This window comes from Oncorhynchus tshawytscha, unplaced genomic scaffold (genome assembly GCF_018296145.1).
Source record: "Oncorhynchus tshawytscha isolate Ot180627B unplaced genomic scaffold, Otsh_v2.0 Un_contig_7373_pilon_pilon, whole genome shotgun sequence".
Lineage (NCBI taxonomy): Eukaryota > Metazoa > Chordata > Actinopteri > Salmoniformes > Salmonidae > Oncorhynchus > Oncorhynchus tshawytscha.
In genome coordinates, this window is record NW_024609262.1 from 92,855 (window position 1) to 105,000 (window position 12,146).

General features: G+C 50.2%; 1 protein-coding gene across 1 annotated transcript in view; it reads left to right on the forward strand.

Moving 5' to 3' along the window:
• The window catches only part of LOC121844506 (general transcription and DNA repair factor IIH helicase subunit XPB-like), a 60,778-nt gene that overhangs the window by 28,883 nt on the left and 19,749 nt on the right, over positions 1-12,146 (forward strand). The window contains 2 exon segments of the mRNA XM_042314683.1: positions 3,737-3,939; positions 7,427-7,523. Coding sequence (XP_042170617.1) covers positions 3,737-3,939; positions 7,427-7,523 — 300 coding nt within the window.

Sequence of the window (12,146 nt, forward strand, 5' to 3'; positions counted from 1 at the left end):
GCGGTGGGTCAGTCATGGTGTGGGGTGGAATTTCTTTGGGGGGCCGTACATGTGCTCGCCAGAGGTAGCCTGACTGCCATTAGGTACCGAGATGAGATCCTCAGACCCCTTGTGAGACCATATGCTGGTGCGGTTGGCCCTGGGTTCCTCCTAATGCAAGACGATGCTAGACCTCATGTGGCTGGAGTGTGTCAGCAGTTCCTGCAAGAAGAAGGCATTGATGCTATTGACTGGCCCGCCCGTTCCCCAGACCTGAATCCAATTGAGCACATCTGAGACATCATGTCTCGCTCCATCCACCAACGCCACGTTGCACCACAGACTGTCCAGGAGTTGGCGGATGCTTTAGTCCAGGTCTGGGAGGAGATCCCTCAGGAGACCATCCGCCACCTCATCAGGAGCATGCCCAGGCGTTGTAGGGAGGTCATACAGGCACGTGGAGGCCACACACACTACTGAGCCTCATTTTGACTTGTTTTAAGGACATTACATCAAGGTTGGATCAGCCTGTAGTGTGGTTTTCCACTTTGATTTTGAGTGTGACTCCAAATCCAGACCTCCATGGGTTGATAAATTTGATTTCCATTGATCATTTTTGTGTGATTTTGTTGTCAGCACATTCAGCTATGTAAAGACAAAAGTATTTAATAAGAATATTTCATTCATTCAGATCTAGGATGTGTTATTTTAGTGTTCCCTTTATATTTTTGAGCAGTGTATATTAGAAGGGTATTTGGGGACAGAGCTGCAGTGGGGCAAAAAAGTATTTAGTCAGCCACCAAGTTCTCCCACTTAAAAAGATGAGAGAGGCCTGTAATTTTCATCATAGGTACACTTCAACTACGACAGACAAAATTAGGAAATAAAATCCAGAAAATCACATTGTTGGATTTTTAATTAATTTATTTGCAAATTATGGTGGAAAATAAGTATTTGGTCAATAACAAATGTTTATCTCAATACTTTGTTATATACCCTTTGTTGGAAATGACAGAGGTCAAACGTTTTCTGTAAGTCTTCACAAAGTTTTCACACACTGTTGCTGGTATTTTGGCCCATTCCTCCATGCAGATCTCCTCTAGAGCAGTGATGTTTTGGGGCTATTGCTGGGCAACACAGACTTTCAACTCCCTTCAAAGATTTTCTCATAGTTGAAGTGTACCTAATGATGAAAATTACAGGCCTCTCTCATCTTTTTAAGTGGGAGAATTTGCACAATTGGTGGCTGACTAAATACTTTTTTGCCCCACTGTATATAGTATATTAGAAGGGTATTAGGGGACAGAGCTATATAGTATATTAGAAGGGTATATCAGGACAGAGCTATATAGTATATTAGAAGGGTATTAGGGGACAGAGCTATATCGTATATTAGAAGGGTATTTGGGGACAGAGCTATACAGTATATTAGAAGGGTATTTGGGACAGAGCTATATAGTATATTAGAAAGGCATATGGGGACAGAGCTATAAAGTATATTAGAAGGGTATATCAGGACAGAGCTGTTGACCACATTAGAAGGGTATATCAGGACAGAGCTGTTGACCACGTTTTGGGTCAGCCCCAACGTGATCTAGGAAGTGTTTGGTGTTTCTATCTAAAACCTTGTTAGTTCATCTAAATGAGCGAGAGGGCTGAAGTAATTAGGATTACTGTACGTGAGCTTGAGAATAATCCAGACTTTATTTTTCGGAGAAGTCTGAAGCTAATTCTTTGTGAACTTGTGTGAACTGCTGGACCATAAAGCACACGCTATGTGGTAATCACCTGACGCTAACAGGCAGACCACACCACTCGCGTGCGAGCGTTGCAAAATAAATTTTGAAATCTATATTATTCAACTATTGCACCCACACTGCTCCCGCGCGGCAACAAGCGTCTGCGTTGCCGAGGGCTAAAATAGAAGTCAGTTCTATTTCTGACGCAGATCGCGCTGCAAGTCCTGCCTCTCCCATCTCCTCATTGGTTTATCCTGTCTCTCCCATCTCCTCATTGGTTTATCCTGTCTCTCCCATCTCCTCATTGGTTTATCCTGTCTCTCCCATCTCCTCATTGGTTTATCCTGTCTCTCCCATCTCCTCATTGGTTTATCCTGTCTCTCCCATCTCCTCGAACGACGTCAGTGGCGGTAATGCACCTAATTTATGAAAGTTGCTAATCGCAATATAAAGTCAAGAGAAGAAAAGGCCTGGAAGGAAGAGAGATGACTAGAAACAATTTGGTTGGCCGTTTTATGTGTGGACTAATTGTCGGAGTAGAGGACCTTGTGCATTTCAGGTAAAATAACAACTCAATGTTTATATCCCAGGACAAATTAGCTAGGAACAGCAAGCTAGCTAAATAGGACAAATGATCTAGAAATTGCAAGCTAACTAGCTAAATTACCATACATGTTTAATGCTTTTCAACCTGTCTCTAAATTAATATATCTGGCCCAGAGTTTGTTTTATATTTTAACCTGCGTGTCGTGATCGCGTTTGGTGTAGGGGGACAAAATACATTTATGCACAATGGCGCAGGCGTGCAGCCGGTTTTGGTTCAATGTAAGTAGTAATCACCTGCCTGCCAGTGGCTATAGTTCCAGTCCCAACCCCAGTCCTCAAGGGGGGGGGGGACTGTCGTTCAGGGGTGGGCAACCCCAGTCCTCAAGGGCCTGATTTGGTGTCACACTTGTTCTCCATCTGTAGCAAACACAGCTGATTCATCAAATGTCATTCTAAACTGAAGATTAGCATAAGGTGATTATTGGAGTCAGGTGTGTTAGCTGGGGACCTGGGGGTAAAACTGGGGGGGGCTGTCCTCTTTAGATCTCTATTGGTCCTCAGGGGGCAGGGGGGGCTGTCCTCTTTAGATCTCGCAGGGGGCTGTCCTCTTTTTTTATCTCTATTGTCCTCTTTAGATCTCTATTGGTCCTCAAGGGCGGGGGGCTGTCCTCTATTTATCTCTATTGGTCCTCAAGGGGGGAGGGGGCTGAAAAACAGTATGTTTTTTTTTAAATAAATAAAAATCTTTATTTTTACCAGGTTCGTCTCATTGAGGTTTAAAACCATATTTCCTAAGAGACACCAGGAAATCAACACGCATTTCCAGTCGCCATGACAACATCAAACACAAACTGTTTAAATCACACATTTACACATTGAACAATAATTATTTGGGGGACTTGTGGTGTCAAAACATTGATAATCCTGAATTCAAAGTTGATTTAAAAAACAAAAGAATAATTCACAATTCCCTACAACGTTGTTTTTTAAATTTGTTGTTTTTTTTAAAAGATTTTTGCAAAAACTGTAATCTTTTGTTTCACCACTCCACAAATGTCTTGTTAACAAACTATAGTTTTGGCAAGTCGGTTAGGACATCTACTTTGTGCATGAAACAGGTCATTTTTACAACAATTGTTTACAGACAGATTATTTCACTGTATCACAATTCCAGTGGGTCAGGAGTTTACAAACACGAAGTTGACTGTGCCTTTTAAACAGCTTGGAAAACTCCAGAAAATGATGTCATGGCTTTAGAAGCTTCTCATTGGCTAATTGACATCATTTGAGTCAATTGGAGGTGTACCTGTGGATGTATTTCAAGGTCTACCTTCAAACTCAGTGTCCTCTTTGCTTGACATCATGAGGAAAATGTAAAGAAATAAATCAGCCCTCAGGTAAAAAAGAGAATAAAACACCTACTACTTACAAATACATAGAAATTTTTTGACGTCAGAATATCCTTCGTCTAGGTGTGGTGTCCGATGTCTCCGGAGTTTTACCGGGAATACGTGGCCATCAAGACGAAGAGACGTATTCTCCTCTACACCATGAACCCCAACAAGTTCAGAGCCTGTCAGTTCCTCATCAAGTTCCACGAGAGACGCAACGACAAGATCATGGTGTTCGCCGACAACGTCTTCGCTCTGAAGGAGTACGCTATCCGCCTCAACAAGTAGGTAGAGAGACACACACACACACACACACACACAGCCATCTGCCTCAACAGGTAGGTAGAAAGAGACACACAAGCGGCTCAACAACGTCATCCCCACAGTGACCGGACCTGCAGTGCATTCTGGACTTTTCAGACCCCTTCCCCCTTTTTCACATTTTGTTCCGTTAAAAATTCTCATCAATCTACACACAATACCCCATAATGACATCACAATACCCCATAATGACATCACAATACCCCATAATGACATCACAATACCCCATAATGACATCACAATACCCCATAATGACATCACAATACCCCATAATGACATCACAATACCCCATAATGACATCACAATACCCCGTAATAATGAAGCAAAAACCGTTTTTAGACAGAAATACCTCATTTACATAAGTATTCTGACCCTTTGCTATGAGACTCGAAATTGAGCTCAGGTGCATCCTGTTTCCATTGATCATCCTTGAGATGTTTCTACAACTTGATTGGAGTCCACCTGTGGTAAATTCAATTGATTGGACATGATTTGGAAAGGCACACACCTGTCTATATAAGGTCCCACAGTTGACAGAACAAAATCCAAGCCATGAGGTCGAAGGAATCGTCCGTAGAGCTCCGAGGCAGGATTGTGTCGAGGCACAGATACCAAAGGAAGGGTACCAAAACATTTCTACAGCATTGAAGGTCCCCAAAAACACAGTGGCCTCCATCATTCTTAAATGGAAGAAGTTTGGAACCACCAAGACTCTTCCTAGAGCTGGCCACCCGGCCAAACTGAGCAATTGGGGAAGAAGGGCCTTGGTCAGGGAGGCAACCAAGAACCTGATGGTCACTCTGACAGAGCTCCAAAGGTCCTCTGTGGGGATGGGATAACCTTCCAGAAGGACAACCATCTCTACAGCACTCCACCAATCAGGCCTTTATGGTAGAGTGGCCAGACAGAAGCCACTTCTCAGTAAAAGACACATGACAGTCCGCTTGGAGTTTGCCAAAAGGCACCTAAAGGACTCAGACCATAAGAAACAAGATTATCTGGTCTGATTAAACCAAGATTGAACTCTTTGGCCTGAATGCCAAGCGTCACATCTGAAGGTAACCTGGCACCATCCCTACGGTGAAGCATGGTGGTGGCAGCATCATGCTGTGGGGATGTTTTTCAGCAGCAGGGACTGGGAGACTAGTCAGGATCGAGGGAAAGATGAACAGAGAAAAGAACAGAGAGATCCTTGATGAAAACCTGCTCCCAGAGTGCTCAGGACCTCAGACTGGGGTGAAGGTTCACCTTCCAACAGGACAACGACCCCAAGCACACAGCCAAGACAACGCAGGAGTGGCTTCGGGACAAGTCTCTGAATGTCCTTGAGTGGGCCATCCAGAGCCCGGACTTGAACCTGATCTAAACATCTCTGGAGAGACCTGAGAATAGCTGTGCAGCGACGCTCCCCATCCAACCTGACAGAGCTTGAGAGGATCTGCAGAGAATAAATGGGAGAAACTCCCCAAATACAGGTGTACCAGGCTTGTAGCGTCATACCCAAGAAGACTTGAGGCTGTAATCACTGCCAAAGGTGCTTCAACAAAGTACTGAGTAAAGGGTCTGAATACTTATGTTAATGTTATATCCGTTTTTTGGGGGGTGAGGGAAGAATTTTAATGTTATGTTATTACCTCGTACCTCAGTACATTGACTCAGTACTGGTACTTCCTGTATACAGCCATGTTATTACCTCGTACCTCAGCACATTGACTCAGTACTGGTACTTCCTGTATATAGCCATGTTATTACCTTGTACCCCCTGTATCTAACATCTCTCCTCTCTGGCCCTATATCTAACATCTCTCCTCTCTGGCCCTATATCTAACATCTCTCCTCTCTGGCCCTATATCTAACATCTCTCCTCTCAGGCCCTGTGTCTAACGTCTCTCTCCTCTCAGGCCCTATATCTAACATCTCTCTCCTCTCAGGCCCTGTATCTAACTAATCTCTCTCCTCTCAGGCCCTGTATCTAACTAACTCTCTCTCCTCTCAGGCCCTGTATCTAACGTCTCTCTCCTCTCAGGCCCTGTATCTAACGTCTCTCTCCTCTCAGGCCCTGTATCTAACTAACGTCTCTCTCCTCTCAGGCCCTGTATCTAACGTCTCTCTCCTCTCAGGCCCTGTATCTAACGTCTCTCTCCTCTCAGGCCCTGTATCTAACATCTCTCTCCTCTCAGGCCCTGTATCTAACGTCTCTCTCTCCTCTCAGGCCCTGTATCTAACGTCTCTCTCCTCTCAGGCCCTGTATCTAACGTCTCTCTCCTCTCAGGCCCTGTATCTAACTAACGTCTCTCTCCTCTCAGGCCCTGTATCTAACGTCTCTCTCCTCTCAGGCCCTGTATCTAACGTCTCTCTCCTCTCAGGCCCTGTATCTAACGTCTCTCTCCTCTCAGGCCCTGTATCTCTAACGTCTCTCTCCTCTCAGGCCCTGTATCTAACTAACGTCTCTCTCCTCTCAGGCCCTATATCTAATGTCTCTCTCCTCTCAGGCCCTGTATCTAACGTCTCTCTCCTCTCAGGCCCTGTATCTAACGTCTCTCTCCTCTCAGGCCCTGTATCTAACGTCTCTCTCCTCTCAGGCCCTGTATCTAACGTCTCTCTCCTCTCAGGCCCTGTATCTAACGTCTCTCTCTCCTCTCAGGCCCTGTATCTAACGTCTCTCTCCTCTCAGGCCCTGTATCTAACGTCTCTCTCCTCTCAGGCCCTGTATCTAACGTCTCTCTCCTCTCAGGCCCTGTATCTAACTAACGTCTCTCTCCTCTCAGGCCCTGTATCTCTCAACTAACGTCTCTCTCCTCTCAGGCCCTGTATCTAACTAACGTCTCTCTCCTCTCAGGCCCTGTATCTAACTAACGTCTCTCTCCTCTCAGGCCCTGTATCTATCTAACGTCTCTCTCCTCTCAGGCCCTGTATCTAACTAACGTCTCTCTCCTCTCAGGCCCTGTATACTAACGTCTCTCTCCTCTCAGGCCCTGTATCTAACTAACGTCTCTCTCCTCTCAGGCCCTGTATCTAACTAACGTCTCTCTCCTCTCAGGCCCTGTATCTAACTAACGTCTCTCTCCTCTCAGGCCCTGTATCTAACGTCTCTCTCCTCTCAGGCCCTGTATCTAACGTCTCTCTCCTCTCAGGCCCTGTATCTAACGTCTCTCTCCTCTCAGGCCCTGTATCTAACGTCTCTCTCCTCTCAGGCCCTGTATCTAACGTCTCTCTCCTCTCAGGCCCTGTATCTAACTAACGTCTCTCTCCTCTCAGGCCCTGTATCTAACTAACGTCTCTCTCCTCTCAGGCCCTGTATCTAACTAACGTCTCTCTCCTCTCAGGCCCTGTATCTGACTAACGTCTCTCTCCTCTCAGGCCCTGTATCTAACGTCTCTCTCCTCTCAGGCCCTGTATCTAACGTCTCTCTCCTCTCAGGCCCTGTATCTAACGTCTCTCTCCTCTCAGGCCCTACATCTATGGCCCCACCTCTCAGGGAGAGAGGATGCAGATCCTACAGAACTTTAAACACAACCCCAAGATCAACACCATCTTCATCTCCAAGGTAACCAACTCCTCCCCCCATCACGTGTCTCCAAGGTAACCAACCCCTCCCCCATCACATAATATCTCCAAGGTTACCTGGGCTGTATTCATCTCCAAACGGGTGGGGACCTAAGTGTTTTCCTTCAGTTTGAATGAATACACCCCTGGGTTGAGTGGCTCAGTCTGTCGTCTGGCGTTGCCGTGATACGGTGATAACTGAGGGTTTCTGGGTAAGGACAGCGGGATATATTTGTAGTGTGGTTTGGTCATGTGAGAGGGAGAGGCACCGTCATGTGAGAGGGAGAGGCACCGTCATGTGAGAGGGAGAGGCACCGTCATGTGAGAGGGAGATGCACGAGGGAGAGGCACCGTCATGTGAGAGGGAGAGGCACCGTCATGTGAGAGGGAGAGGCACCGTCATGTGAGAGGGAGAGGCACCGTCATGTGAGAGGGAGAGGCACCGTCATGTGAGAGGGAGAGGCACCGTCATGTGAGAGGGAGAGGCACCGTCATGTGAGAGGGAGAGGCACCGTCATGTGAGAGAGAGCCGTCATGTGAGAGGGAGAGGCACCGTCATGTGAGAGGGAGAGGCACCGTCATGTGAGAGGGAGAGGCACCGTCATGTGAGAGGGAGAGGCACCGTCATGTGAGAGGGAGAGGCTCGTCATGTGAGAGGGAGAGGCCCTCATGTGAGAGGGAGAGGCACCGTCATGTGAGAGGGAGAGGCACCGTCATGTGAGAGGGAGAGGCACCGTCATGTGAGAGAGAGATGCACCGTCATGTGAGAGGGAGAGGCACCGTCATGTGAGAGGGAGAGGCGCCGTCATGTGAGAGGGAGAGATGCACCGTCATGTGAGAGGGAGAGGCGCCGTCATGTGAGAGGGAGAGGCACCGTCATGTGAGAGGGAGAGATGCACCGTCATGTGAGAGGGAGAGGCGCCGTCATGTGAGAGAGAGATGCACCGTCATGTGAGAGGGAGAGGCACCGTCATGTGAGAGGGAGATGCACGAGGGAGAGGCACCGTCATATGTGAGAGAGAGATGCACCGTCATGTGAGAGAGAGATGCACCGTCATGTGAGAGAGAGATGCACCGTCATATGTGAGAGGGAGAGGCACCGTCATATGAGAGGGAGAGGCACCGTCATATGTGAGAGGGAGAGGCACCGTCATATGTGAGAGGGAGAGGCACCGTCATATGTGAGAGGGAGAGGCACCGTCATGTGAGAGGGAGAGGCACCGTCATATGTGAGAGGGAGAGGCACCGTCATATGTGAGAGGGAGATGCACGAGGGAGAGGCACCGTCATATGTGAGAGAGAGATGCACCGTCATGTGAGAGGGAGATGCACCGTCATATGTGAGAGGGAGAGGCACCGTCATATGAGAGGGAGAGGCACCGTCATATGTGAGAGGGAGAGGCACCGTCATGTGAGAGGGAGAGGCACCGTCATATGTGAGAGGGAGAGGCACCGTCATATGTGAGAGGGAGAGGCACCGTCATATGTGAGAGGGAGAGGCACCGTCATGTGAGAGGGAGAGGCACCGTCATGTGAGAGGGAGAGGCACCGTCATGTGAGAGGGAGAGGCACCGTCATGTGAGAGGGAGAGGCACCGTCATGTGAGAGGGAGAGGCACCGTCATGTGAGAGGGAGATGCACCGTCATATGTGAGAGGGAGAGGCACCGTCATGTGAGAGGGAGAGGCACCGTCATGTGAGAGGGAGAGGCACCGTCATGTGAGAGGGAGATGCACCGTCATATGTGAGAGGGAGAGGCACCGTCATATGTGAGAGGGAGAGGCACCGTCATATGTGAGAGGGAGAGGCACCGTCATATGTGAGAGGGAGAGGCACCGTCATATGTGAGAGGGAGAGGCACCGTCATATGTGAGAGGGAGAGGCACCGTCATATGTGAGAGGGAGAGGCACCGTCATATGTGAGAGGGAGAGGCACCGTCATATGTGAGAGGGAGAGGCACCGTCATATGTGAGAGGGAGAGGCACCGTCATATGTGAGAGGGAGAGGCACCGTCATATGTGAGAGGGAGAGGCACCGTCATATGTGAGAGGGAGAGGCACCGTCATATGTGAGAGGGAGAGGCACCGTCATATGTGAGAGAGAGAGGCACCGTCATGTGAGAGGGAGAGGCACCGTCATATGTGAGAGGGAGAGGCACCGTCATGTGAGAGGGAGATGCACCGTCATATGTGAGAGGGAGAGGCACCGTCATATGTGAGAGGGAGAGGCACCGTCATGTGAGAGGGAGAGGCACCGTCATGTGAGAGGGAGAGGCACCGTCATATGTGAGAGGGAGAGGCACCGTCATATGTGAGAGGGAGAGGCACCGTCATGTGAGAGGGAGATGCACCGTCATGTGAGAGGGAGATGCACCGTCATGTGAGAGGGAGAGGCACCGTCATGTGAGAGGGAGAGGCACCGTCATATGTGAGAGGGAGATGCACCGTCATATGTGAGAGGGAGATGCACCGTCATATGTGAGAGGGAGAGGCACCGTCATATGTGAGAGGGAGAGGCACCGTCATATGTGAGAGGGAGAGGCACCGTCATATGTGAGAGGGAGAGGCACCGTCATGTGAGAGGGAGAGGCACCGTCATATGTGAGAGGGAGATGCACCGTCATATGTGAGAGGGGGAGGCACCGTCATGTGAGAGGGAGAGGCACCGTCATGTGAGAGGGAGAGGCACCGTCATGTGAGAGGGAGAGGCACCGTCATGTGAGAGGGAGAGGCACCGTCATGTGAGAGGGAGAGGCACCGTCATGTGAGAGGGAGATGCACGAGGGAGAGGCACCGTCATGTGAGAGGGAGAGGCACCGTCATGTGAGAGAGAGAGGCACCGTCATGTGAGAGGGAGAGGCACCGTCATGTGAGAGGGAGAGGCACCGTCATATGAGAGGGAGAGGCACCGTCATATGAGAGGGAGAGGCACCGTCATGTGAGAGGGAGAGGCACCGTCATATGAGAGGGAGAGGCACCGTCATATGAGAGGGAGAGGCACCGTCATGTGAGAGGGAGAGGCACCGTCATGTGAGAGGGAGAGGCACCGTCATATGTGAGAGGGAGAGGCACCGTCATATGTGAGAGGGAGAGGCACCGTCATATGTGAGAGGGAGAGGCACCGTCATGTGAGAGGGAGAGGCACCGTCATGTGAGAGGGAGAGATGTGAGAGGGAGAGGCACCGTCATGTGAGAGGGAGAGGCACCGTCATGTGAGAGGGAGAGGCACCGTCATGTGAGAGGGAGAGGCACCGTCATGTGAGAGGGAGAGGCACCGTCATGTGAGAGGGAGAGGCACCGTCATGTGAGAGGGAGAGGCACCGTCATATGTGAGAGAGAGAGGCACCGTCATGTGAGAGAGAGAGGCACCGTCATGTGAGAGGGAGAGGCACCGTCATGTGAGAGGGAGAGGCACCGTCATGTGAGAGGGAGAGGCACCGTCATGTGAGAGAGAGAGGCACCGTCATGTGAGAGAGAGAGGCACCGTCATGTGAGAGGGAGAGGCACCGTCATGTGAGAGGGAGAGGCACCGTCATGTGAGAGTGAGAGGCACCGTCATGTGAGAGGGAGAGGCACCGTCATGTGAGAGGGAGAGGCACCGTCATGTGAGAGGGAGAGGCACCGTCATGTGAGAGGGAGAGGCACCGTCATGTGAGAGAGAGAGGCACCGTCATGTGAGAGGGAGATGCACCGTCATGTGAGAGAGAGAGGCACCGTCATGTGAGAGAGAGAGGCACCGTCATGTGAGAGGGAGAGGCACCGTCATGTGAGAGGGAGATGCACGAGGGAGAGGCACCGTCATGTGAGAGGGAGAGGCACCGTCATGTGAGAGAGAGAGGCACCGTCATGTGAGAGGGAGAGGCACCGTCATGTGAGAGGGAGAGGCACCGTCATATGAGAGGGAGAGGCACCGTCATATGAGAGGGAGAGGCACCGTCATGTGAGAGGGAGAGGCACCGTCATGTGAGAGGGAGAGGCACCGTCATGTGAGAGGGAGATGCACGAGGGAGAGGCACCGTCATGTGAGAGGGAGAGGCACCGTCATATGTGAGAGGGAGAGGCACCGTCATATGTGAGAGGGAGAGGCACCGTCATATGTGAGAGGGAGAGGCACCGTCATGTGAGAGGGAGAGGCACCGTCATGTGAGAGGGAGAGATGTGAGAGGGAGAGGCACCGTCATGTGAGAGGGAGAGGCACCGTCATGTGAGAGGGAGAGGCACCGTCATGTGAGAGGGAGAGGCACCGTCATGTGAGAGGGAGAGGCACCGTCATGTGAGAGGGAGAGGCACCGTCATATGTGAGAGAGAGAGGCACCGTCATGTGAGAGAGAGAGGCACCGTCATGTGAGAGGGAGAGGCACCGTCATGTGAGAGGGAGAGGCACCGTCATGTGAGAGGGACCGTCATGTGAGAGAGAGAGGCACCGTCATGTGAGAGAGAGAGGCACCGTCATGTGAGAGGGAGAGGCACCGTCATGTGAGAGGGAGAGGCACCGTCATGTGAGAGGGAGAGGCACCGTCATGTGAGAGGGAGAGGCACCGTCATGTGAGAGGGAGAGGCACCGTCATGTGAGAGGGAGAGGCACCGTCATGTGAGAGGGAGAGGCACCGTCATGTGAGAGGGAG